The 12121-nt window shown below is 39.2% G+C and overlaps 1 protein-coding gene across 1 annotated transcript in view; it reads left to right on the forward strand.

The window, feature by feature from the left end:
• Positions 1 to 4346: 4346 nt before the first annotated feature.
• Positions 4347 to 12121, forward strand: part of lmln (leishmanolysin-like (metallopeptidase M8 family)) — a 32262-nt gene continuing 24487 nt past the window's right edge. The window contains exons 1-5 of the mRNA XM_014165188.3: positions 4347 to 4726; positions 5482 to 5579; positions 5687 to 5717; positions 7626 to 7708; positions 7926 to 8043. Coding sequence (XP_014020663.1) covers positions 4598 to 4726; positions 5482 to 5579; positions 5687 to 5717; positions 7626 to 7708; positions 7926 to 8043 — 459 coding nt within the window. The 5' untranslated portion in view covers positions 4347 to 4597. The remainder of the gene's footprint in view (positions 4727 to 5481; positions 5580 to 5686; positions 5718 to 7625; positions 7709 to 7925; positions 8044 to 12121) is intronic.

Below are 12121 nucleotides of genomic sequence, written 5' to 3' on the forward strand. Positions count from 1 at the left end.
AAGGGTCTTACCTTGTTCACTTGATTATTTTTCTTACCTTATTCACTTATTCAGGTAAGAAGAATATCTGGTTGGTTCCAAAATGCAAAACATTTCTGTCTCCTCCTCCTCCACCTCCTCCTCCATTTCCTCCATCGACACGGACATCTGCCCTACTGGTAATGGACATAGCAAACAGCACATAAACAATTCAGACTATGTTGGTTTACAGTGTAACATGCAAGTTAGATGTCTGTCATATGTTCTTGCTGACTGTTGTTTCAGGTGGATATAACAGAATATCTCAGGGGACCAAAGGGTGAAAAGGTAGTACTCGCTTGATTTCTATATACTGTAACTGATAATAATAATTACCATTTTTATTAAGTTATTATTTATGTAGTTCATTTTCACGGTTTCTCTTTAAAGGGCTGCAAAGGACCAAAGGGTCAGATGGTATGAATATATACATTGTAATAAAAAATAATACATACGATTTATATGAGACTTTTTATAATGACACTAGAACGTATCAGAAAGACACACTCAGTAGTGGGACAGTTATGTGACTGGACATTGTCTTGCAGGGTCGACCCGGTCAAAAGGGAGAAGAGGGAACCCATGGTTCCCCTGGTGTGATAGGACCCATAGGCCAAAAGGTCAGTGACACAATCTCAAATGCAATTGGGCTCCCTTTCTGGTATATAAGCTGTAGTTTGAATAATGGATAGGTATAGAGAGTGCTACATCCAAAATAAGTTGTAGTGTGTCTTTACTCATCGCTAGGGAGAGAAGGGGGACAGAGGCTGGCGTGGTTTATTCGGTGACATTGGAAGACCTGGAACACATGAGGTAAATTATCCACATAATATCTAATGCTGTGTTCTACCGGTATATTTCACGCTGCTTTTACAACAAATGTACATGTATATTTTTACAGGGTTCTCAAGGACGCACTGGTTCAAAAGTAAGCTTTTATTGCTTTAATAATTCATAGTTTCACAAATAATATACTTAACACAATAATAGTGTATGTCTAGCACCAAGTAAACTAAAATGACACATGAAAATGTGATGTTTATGATATAAACAGGGCGAGAAAGGACTGAAAGGTGACCTGGGACAGAAAGGTGGAAAGGTAAGTTGTCAATCAAGTTTCAATCACAATTGGAACGTCACATGTACTTTTACTCAACCCTCAACTTGTGTGTTATTTAACAGGGTTCCACTGGAAAGCCTGGTCTCCATGGACAGAAGGTGAATGAATAGCCAGCATTCTCTTACATTAAAGATGCTGAAACAAACCCCTAGGCCAGCAAACCTGGATTTGGAGAAATGCCAATGAACAGCAATCATTGAAAATGTCTAATTGAAGAAGCATTTTGTGGCCAAAATATTTCAATTTTAATGGTTACGTTTTTGATTATATAGTTGTATGCTTAATGGTTTAGGGTGACCGAGGACTAAAAGGATACACTGGATTACAAGGACTGGATGGACCTAGGGGAACTCCCGGGCATAGAGGGACAATGGTAAAGTGTCTCTGCTGTCTCTGTAGCCTCTGTAGCCTACAGTTTTTTCTGAAAATAATTAATTTGGCAATAATGATTAACTATCATTCATTTTCAAAGGTTAGACTAAACAAACTTCCTTTGATGTTGTTCTGCACTACTCCATATTGTATTTAGGGAATAAAAGGTCATCGTGGACAGCATGGGTTAACTGGATATCATGGAGTTGTGGGCAAACAGGGCACAACAGGAAAAACTGGTGCTCCAGGGGAAGGTTAAGTATATTATTGATATCATGTATCGTATGTATGCTGAATATACAAAACATTAAGAACACCTGCTCTTTCCATGACAGAGACTGCAACTCAATATTAAGAAGGTGTTCCAAATGTTTGGTATACTCAGTGTATATCAATACATTATTATGTAGGCCTACAGTGCCGTGAAAAGCATTTGCCCCCTTTCCGATTTTCTCTATTTTTGCATATTTTTTTTATACTGAATGTTATCAGATCTTCAACCAAAACCTAATATTAGATAAAGGGAACTTGAGTTTACAAATAACCCAAAATATATACTTATTTTATATATTTAATTAGCAAAGTTATGCAACATCCAATTCCCCCATGTGAAAAAGCTATTTCCCCTTTACACTCAATAACTAGTTGTGTCACCAAATGCTTCCTGTAGATGTTGATCAGTCTCTCACATAGCTGTGGAGGAATTTTGGCCCACTCTTGAATGCAGAACTGCTTTAACTCAGCGACATTTGTGGGTTTTCAAGCATCAATTGTTCGTTTCAAGTCCTGCCACAACATCTCAATTAGGATTAGGTCTGGACTTTAACCATTCCAAAATGTCAAATTTGCTGCTTTTTAGCCTTTTTCATGTAGACTTGATTGTGTGTTTTAGATCATTGTCTTGTTGCATGACCCAGCTGCGCTACAGCTTAAGCTCACAGACGGATGACCTGACATTCTCCAGTAGAATTCTCTGATACAGAGCAGAATTCATGGTTCCTTCTATTAAGGCAAGTTGTCCAGGTCCTCAGGCAGCAAAACATCCTCAAACCATCACACTACCACCACTATGCTTGACCGTTGGTATGAGGTTCTTATTGTGGAATGCAGTGTTATAACCCATGTCATCCAGAAAGTTGACTCAAGTTTGCCAAAAAGCACCTGGAAGCACCTGGATGATCATCAAGACTTTTGGAAGAATGTTCTATGGACATATTATTCAAAAGAATAACTTTTTGGATGACATGGGTCCCAATTACTGGGTGTAAGGGGGCAATAACTTTTTCACACAAGGGCATTGGGTGTTGCATTACTTTGCTTATGAAATAAATGAAATAAGTATGTAATTGTTGTTCTATTTGTTCACTCAGGTTCCTTTATCTAATATTAGGTTTTGGTTAAAGATCTGATAACATTCAGTATAAAAAATATGCGATAGCAGAGAAAATTAGAAAAGGGGGCAAATACTTTTCACAGCACTATATATACATTATTCTGAGTATAAATGATGTATTATGAGATATTATGTCAACAGCTATTGATATGATTAAAAAACATTCTTGTGTTTTCTTCTAGTATATGTTTTTCAAGGACACAGAGGGGAGAAAGGCCATAAAGGACCTTCTGTCTTTTGTAATTGTTCTACAGCAAATTCCTTCAAGCCAATCCCTGGCACAGGAAGATATAATGCTGATAAGGCAGTATCTGTAAGTGTATAATAAGAATCTTTCTATGCTTGGATAACATCATGATGTTTGGGTGATATCAAACGTCTTAATCATTTAATCATGTGATCAATTTTTTTTACCTCTTTGAACCTTCCATTGAAGACCTTTTTTAACCTTTTTATTAATTGAACAATAGATTTACATTGTGAATGGTGAGAGCGAGATGTCGGAGTTAAGATCTGAAAATGTTATGGTCCTGAGGAGAGATACTCGCATGCTGTTCGTCTACAGTGGCTCTGAATGGATTGATGTTATGGCTCAGGTAAACATGCACTGATATTTTAGTACGTCTGACATGCTTAGGCTACATTTGGAAAAGTGTCCATGACTGCATCCCAAATGTTACCCTATTTCCTATAGTGTACTACTTTTGACCAGGGTCCCTAAGTGTTGTGACACTAGGACTACAACCCCATAGGACTCTAGTCAAAAGTAGTGCAATATAGGGAATAGAGTGCCATCTGAGCTACACCCCTGTTTTTTCACAATGTTTTGTCTAATCTGATTGTTTTCCTATTCAATTCCATGAACACACTCTTGGTATTGTGAACAGAACAAACATCCCACTGCATCTGCTCTGTGACTACCCTCCTGCAAGAAGCACCCCCATGTAGTATGTGGTTCTGTCCTTGAGCTGTTGTCTATTCATGTTCTGTAATATGTCATGTTTCATGTTTTGTGTGGACCCCAGGGAGGGTAGCTGCTGCTTTTGTAATGAGGATCCTAATAAAACACCAAAAAATACTCAAAACAAATGAAGAAGCCCCTACCGTCCATTTTAAATTAAAATGTCATATGGCATGTCTGTCACTATAGGCTACTGTGTAATACAATTAAATAAAATTCACATCCTAATTTATATTATCTCTGTCTGACTCAGTGCACTGAATGTCCACACTATGTAATATGTCAAGCAAAAGTTAACAAAATATATACAATTTCATGGACATTTTTGTTCCATTTTTACACATGACATGGACATTCTTGGAGACATTACCGATGTGGTTAGAAATATTGTTTACCGTTTAGCATAGAGCCCTTGTATTGCTCAGATAGAAGACTTTTGTTGTGAAGCTTTTTTCAGGAAAATCTGACGACCCGGAAGTGGCGATGTAAGCAGGGTCACAGATAGAACAATGATCTTTGGCAGGGTGAGTTATAAAAAATCTTTGGCTAAACTAAAGGCTAAAGCTAGAAAGTAACACACGAGTAAAGTGGGTTTCGCCGTCCTAATGAGGAATAATAAGATACATACCTATCAATAACATAGTGCTGGAGCGGCATAGTTATCTATGTGGGTTGTGATTATGTAGATAGCGATGAATGAAACAGGATTTGAATCACGACTGTCGCTGGACATATGATGGCGACGGAGCTGAGACGCTTTTGGAAGCTGTTTGGGTCACTGAGACGTATTTTTACTTTCTCACTTCTATTTTTGTTTGTGCATTGTCATACGTGTAAACATCAAGTCCCATCTCTGTCGGAGGTAAGTGTCGTTTATCGCTATTTTGTCGTAAGGAATCAATTAACCACTTCGCAAGGAGGGCGCTCGAGCCATGTCAATATGGGTGTTCCATGTCGATTATCTTAACATTTTAGCTATTTCCTCTCAAAGTAGATTATTAAACGTTTCATTTATTAATGCATGCACTTAAATGTATTCTTTACATGAAAAAAACGATGCTAATCATGTGGTTCACTCATCTTAATGTGTTTCTACATGATAATCAGTGGTGGAAAAAGTACCCAATTGTCATAAAAGTAAAGATACTATACCTTGAGAAAAAATAAAGATACCTTAATAGAAAATTACTGAAGTAAAAATGAGTCACCCAGTAAAATGCTACTTGAGTTAAAGTCTAAACGTATTTGGTTTTAAATATAATGTATAAATCATTTCAAATTCCTTATAAAGCAAACCAGAAGGAAACTTATTTTAAATGTTTTTTATTTACGGATAGCCAGGGGCATGCTCCAACACTCCGACATAATTTACAAACAAAGCATGTGTTTGAGTCTGCCAGATCAGGGGCAGTAAGGACGACCAGGGATGTTCTCTTGATAAGTGTGTGAATTAAGCAATTTTCCTGTCCTGCTAAGCATTCAAAATGTAACGAGTACGAGTACAGATATCCCCCAAAAGTACTTAAGTTGTACTTTTAAGTATTTTTACTTTAGTACTTTACACCACTGATGATAATACAGTAGCTGCTTTGCTTTCAACAATGCTTCTTCTTGTAGGTTGTCCATAAAGTATATCTGAAGTCGGAAAGATTATCCAAAAGAAGCTCTGATCAACAATTAAAGATAAAAATAATTTATGATTCAAGTGTGGACAAGTAAGTTTATTTCTATCCTACTATTCTCAGAGTTTATAAGTGTGTTCCTGGCCTTACCGTAAGCCGATCTCAATGTTATTGTATACATCTTATGTCTTCTTCCAAAGGTTAACCTCAGATAAAAGAAGACTTGTGAAGGTATGTTGGTGTGAATGAGGTCAGAGCTCTTTCCCATTGACGGGGGGGGGGGGGGGGGGGGGGGGGGTGTGTGTGTGTGTGTGTGTGTGTGTGTGTGTGTGTGTGTGTGTGTGTGTGTGTGTGTGTGTGTGTACGTACAGTTGAAGTCGGAAGTTTACATACACCTTAGCCAAATACATTTAAACTCAGTTTTTCACAATTCCTGACATTAAGTCCTCGTAAAAGTTCCCCGTCTTAGGTCAGTTAGGATAACCACTTTATTTTAAGAATGTGAAATGTCAGAATAATAGTAGAGAGAGTGATTTATTTCAGCTTTTATTTCTTTCATCACATTCCCAGTCGGTCAGAAGTTTAAATACACTCAATTAGTATTTGGTAGCATTGCCTTTAAATGTTTAACTTGGATCAAACATTTTGGGTAGCCTTCCACAAGCTTCCCACAATAAGTTGGGTGAATTTTGGCCCATTCCTCCTGACAGAGCTGTAACTGAGTCAGGTTTGTAGGCCTCCTTGTTCGCACACGCTCTTTCAGTTCTGCCCACAAATTTTCTATAGGATTGAGGTCAGGGCTTTGTGATGTCCTCTCCAATACCTTGACTTTGTTGTCCTTAAGCCATTTTGCCACAACTTTGGAAGTATGCTTGGGGTCATTGTCCATTTGGAAGACCCATTTGTGACCAAGCTTTAACTTCCTGACTGATGTCTTGAGATGTTGCTTCAATATATCCACATTATTTTCCTCCCTCATGATGCCATTTATTTTGTGAAGTGCACCAGTCCCTCCTGCAGCAAAGCATCCCCACAACATGATGCTGCCACCCCCGTGCTTCACGGTTGCGATGGTGTTCTTCGACTTGCAACCCTCCCCCTTTTCCCTCTAAACATAACAATGGTCATTATGGCCAAACAGTTCTATTTTTGTTTCATCAGACCAGAGGACATTTCTCCAGAAAGTACGATCTTTGTCACCATGTGCAGTTGCGAACTGTAGTATGGCTTTTCTTAATGACGGTTTTGGAGCAGTGGCTTCTTCCTTGCTGAGCGATCTTTCAGGTTATGTTGATATAGGACTTCTTTTACTGTGAATATAGATACTTTTGTACCTGTTTCCTCCAGCATCTTCACAAGGTCCTTTGCTGTTGTTCTGGGATTGATTTGCACTTTTTGCACCAAATTATGTTCATCTCTAGGAGACAGAACGCGACTCCTTCCGGAGCGGTATGACAGCTGCGTGGTCCCATGGTGTTTATACTTGCGTACTATTGTTTGTACAGATGAACGTGGTACCTTTAGGCATTTGGAAATTGCTCCCAAGGATGAACCAGACTTGTGGAGGTCTACAATTTGTTTTCTGAGGTCTTGGCTGATTTTCTTTGGATTTTTCCCATGATGTCAAGCGAAGAGGCACTGAGTTTGAGGGTAGGCCTTGAAATACATCCACATGTACACCTCCAATTAACTGTCAATTAGCCTATCAGAAGCTTCTAAAGCCATGACATAATTTTCTGGAATTTTCCAAGTTGTTTAAAGGCACAGTCAACTTAGTGTATGTAAACTTCTGACCCACTGGAATTGTGATACAGTGAAATAATCTGTCTGTTAACAATTGTTGGAAAAATGGCTTGTGTCATGCACAAAGTAGATGTCCTAACCGACTTGCCAAAACTATAATTTGTTAAAAATAAATGTATGGAGTGGTTGAAAAACGAGTTTTAATGACTCCAACCTAAGTGTATGTAAACTTCCGACTTCAACTGTGTGTGTGTGTGGTGTGTGTGTGTGTCATGTTTATCACATCTACATGATAATCTTACCTTTTTTCAGTTTTGTTGCACCAGGCTAATATTATGTTTTGTGTATCCTAGCTGGCTGCTGGTATCATAGGTACTCCCTTTTTGTTTTCTACAGGATAAACTTTTTCCACAAGCAATTGATTATTTACAGAAGGTTTTTCAGGTTCGCCGGAAATCAGGGCCTATACTACTCAGCAGGTAGAGAGCTCACCTCCCATCACCCCCCAACACAGTCCAATAACATGTTCTTATCTCAAGAATAAAATACTATAATTTCACGTTTGTAATTCAATTGGGGTGTGTAACATTTTAAGATGTTCAAGATAATCTATTTTATTGAATAGACCTTAAACAAGGCTCAATCAGAGGGTCAGTATCTTTCTCTTGCATTATAAAATGGTGTGTTCCTGTTCAGACAATGTGTGACCAATCAGTATCTGAGGAAGAAAGATGACCCTCACCGCTACTGCCAGGGATCATGTGCAGACATCACAAAGTGTGGACCAGTCATTGTTCCTGAGCATCATCTGCAGGTCTGTCTACCCCATTGAGGTGTACTGACCCGGTAGGTTGGTTGATAGACTAGTTATTAGTAATACCTACTCTATCAACCAACCTATTTAGTCAGTGTTGGTTACTGTTATTGGTCGCCGTTATTACCTTGTGATTTCTGGTGGTGATTTATTATTGATGAAACACGGCATGTACATTGTCATTAGGGATGCCTGTTCTTCCACATTCATGTGTTTGGTCCACATACATTGCCCTGCCCACTACTATCCACTACAAATACAGACAACTCATACATTGCCCACTACTATCCACTATCCATATGGACAACTTATACGCACATAAAATAAAAAAGGTTTTACTAGATATTGTTCATCCTGATCAGACTGTTTTTTTAAATGGACAATATATTGGAGAAAATATACGACAATTACTTGAAACAATTGAATATTGTGAAACATCAAAGATGCCAGGCATGGTCTTCATAGCAGATTTTGAAAAGGCGTTTGATAAAGTACGACTAGAATTTATATATAAATGCCTGGACTACTTTAATTTCGGTGAATCTCGTACAGTGGGTTAAAGTTATGTACAGCAACCCCAGGTGTAAAATAGTTAATAATGGTTACTTCTCAGAAAGTATTGAGCTCTTAAGAGGAGTAAAACAGGGTTGTCCGTTGTCTCCATATCTATTTATTATGGCCATCAAAATGCTAGCTATTAAGAGTCAGATCCAACAAGAACATCAAAGGGTTAGAGTTCCGGGAGTTAAAAACAAAAGTGTTAATGTATGCCGATGACTCGTTTTTTCGTAAGACCACAATCAGGATCCCTGCATGGTCTCATTGAAGATCTTGATCACTTTTCTAGCCTTTCAGGACTAAGACCCAATTATGACAAGAGTACCATGTTATGTATTGGATCGTTTAAAAGACATAATGTTTACAGTACCTTGTAGTTTACCAATAACATGGAAGGATGGTAAAGTAGACCATACTTGGTATTCATATCTGAAAAAAAAATAGAAATTAACTTACCACAACCAGTTTGAAAAAAAAAAATAGATACGATTCTGCAACCATGGAGAGGTAAATACTTGTCTATTAATGGAATAATCACATTGGTTAACTCTTTGGTCCTATCACAGTTTACCCTTTTACTAATGGCGCTGCCTACTCCAGACGATTTGTTTTTTTAAATCATATGAGCAAAAAAAAATCACTTTATTTGGAATGCTAAGCCAGAAAAAAATTAAACCAGAAAAAATGTTACATGCCTATTTATATAATGAATATGAGTTTGGGGGGCTAAAATGATTTAAATATTAAAACATTAAACCTCTCACTAAACGCGTCACTCATACATAAGTTATACTTAAACGTCACTCATACATAAGTTATACTTAAACGTCACTCATACATAAGTTATACTTAAACATGAACTGGTTCTCCAGTCGATTATTAAGAAATCAATCAATAATATAATAATACTCATAGACATTGTTTTTCATCTTTAGCTCACAATCTGTGGATACTGTGATTTTAAAAAGGTTCAAAATTCATGTAAAACTTCACAGCACAATTGAAAAATATATGGGACATGGAAACCAAACGAGGTAGATCTACGGTGATAGGTGGGATGGGCTGAGAGTGGCTGAGGGGTAGGAATAAAGAGCTCATATTCGGTAATGTATTATTGTAATATGGTTGCTGTATGTAAAAGTATGAAGTTTATGTAAAGTGTGATATGTTGCAAAAAATCTGTAACAACAAATATTTGTGTTCTCCGAAGAGGGTGGGTGGGTTAATAAAAAATACTTTAAAAAAATAACTCATACGTTGTCCACCAGGGCACCCCTGGACCATTCTGGAGTTATGGGATTAGCTAATGCACCCTACACCAGTTCAGCGAAATGTGGATTATGATACGGCTTAGGTTGGAGTGCCTACTCACTGACCTGACAGCCTCAAACATGATTAGCCCTTCCGGGTCAAGAGTCATTTGAGGCACGCATTAATTTAAACCGCTCTCCAGGAGCTTTTGTCTTAACTAATATAATATACAGTGGCAAGAAAAAGTATATGAACCCTTTGGAATTACCTGTACTTCTGCATAAATGCCACAGCATCTCAATCGGGTTGAGGTCAGGACTCAAGACGTATTTTCTTCTGTTGTTGATTTATTTCTGTGTTTTGAGTCGTTGTCCTGTTACATCACCCAACTTCTGTTGAGCTTCAATTGGCGGACAGATAGCCTTACATTCTCCTGCAAAATGTCTTGATAAACTAGGGAATTCATTTTTCCGTCTGATAGCAAGCTGTCCAGGCCCTGAGGCAGCAAAGCAGCTCCAAAGCATAATGCTCCCTTCACCATACTTTACCGTTGGGATGAGGTTTTGATGTTGGTGTGCTGTGCCTTTTTTTTCCCACACACAGTGTTGTGTGTTCTTTCCAAACAACTCAACTTTAGTTTAATCTGTCCATAGAATACTTTGTCAGTAGCGCTGTGGAACATCCAGGTGCACTTTTTGCGAACTTCAGACATGCAGCAATGTTTTCTTTGGACAGCAGTGGCTTCTTCCGTGGTGTCCTCCCATGAACATGACAAGATTCAACAACTGAGACATAAACTGAACAAGTTCCACAGACATGTGACTAACAGAAATGGGGTAATGTGTCCCTGAACAAAGGGGGGGGGGGGGTGTCAAAAGTAACAGTCAGTATCTGGTTTGGCAACCAGCTGCATTAAGTACTGCAGCGCATCTCCTCCTCATAGACTGCACCAGATTTTCCAGTTCTTGCTGTGAGAAGTTACCCCACTCTTCCACCAAGGCAATTTCCCAGACATTTCGGGGGGAATGGCTTGTCCTGTCTTGCAGGAAATCACACACAGAACGAGCAGTATTGCTGGTGGCATTGTCATGCTGGAGGGTCATGTCAGGATGTGCCTTCAGGAAGGGTACCACATGAGGGAGGAGGATGTCTTCCCTGTAACGCACTGCGTTGAGATTACCTGCAATGACAACAGTCTAATGATGCTGTGACCCTCCACCTCCAAATCGATCCCGCTCCAGAGTAGAGATCTCGGTGTAACGCTCATTCCTTCGACGATAAACACGAATCCATCCATCACCCCTGCTGAGACAAAACCGTGACTCGTCAGTGAAGGGCACTTTTTGCCAGTCCTGTCTGGTCCAGCGACGGTGGGTTTGTGCCCATAGGTGATGTCTGATGAGGACCTGCCTTACAACAAGCCTACAAGCCCTCAGTCCAGCCTCTCTCAGCCTATTGCAGACAGTCTGAGCACTGATGGAGGGATTGTGTGTTTCTGGTGTGTTTCTGGTGTAACTCGGGCAGTTGTTGCCATCCTGTACCTGTCCCGCAGGTGTGATGTTTGGATGTACCGATCCTGTGCAGGTGTTGTAACACATGATCTGCTACTGCGAGGACGATCAGCTGTCTGTCCTGTCTCCCTGTAGCGCTGTCTTAGGCGTCTCACAGTACGGACATTGCCATTTATTGCCCTGGCCACATCTGGAGTTCTCATGCCTCCTTGCAGCATGCCCAAGGCACGTTCATGCAGATGAGCAGGGACCCTGGGCATCTTTCTTTTGGTGTTTTTCAGTCTGTAGAAAGGCCTCTTTAGTGTCCTAAGTTTTCATAACTGTGGCCTTAATTGCCTACCGTCTGTAAGCTGTTAGTGTCTTAACGACCGTTCCACAGGTGCATGTTCATTAATTGTTTATGATTCATTGAACAAACATGTGAAACAGTGTTTAAACTCTTTACAATGAAGATCTGTTAATTTGTAAAAATCCAAAACTTATCTTTGAAAGACAGGTTCTTGAAAAAGGGACATTTTTGTTTTGCAGAATTTCGTAGATTCGTCAACAGAGATGTTGGCATGTTCCAGAGATTTCATTAAGTCTTTAGCTGACACTCTAAGATTCTTCTTTACCTCATTGAGCATTCTGCGCTGTGCTCTTGCAGTCATCTTTGCAGGACGGCCACTCCTAGGGAGAGTAGCAACAGTGCTGAACTTTCTCAGACCATTTGTCTTACCGTGGACTGATGAACATCAAGGCTTTTAGAGATACTTTTG

This window comes from Salmo salar, chromosome 21, assembly GCF_965601325.2.
Source record: "Salmo salar chromosome 21, fSalSal1, whole genome shotgun sequence".
In the NCBI taxonomy this organism is placed as follows: domain Eukaryota; kingdom Metazoa; phylum Chordata; class Actinopteri; order Salmoniformes; family Salmonidae; genus Salmo; species Salmo salar.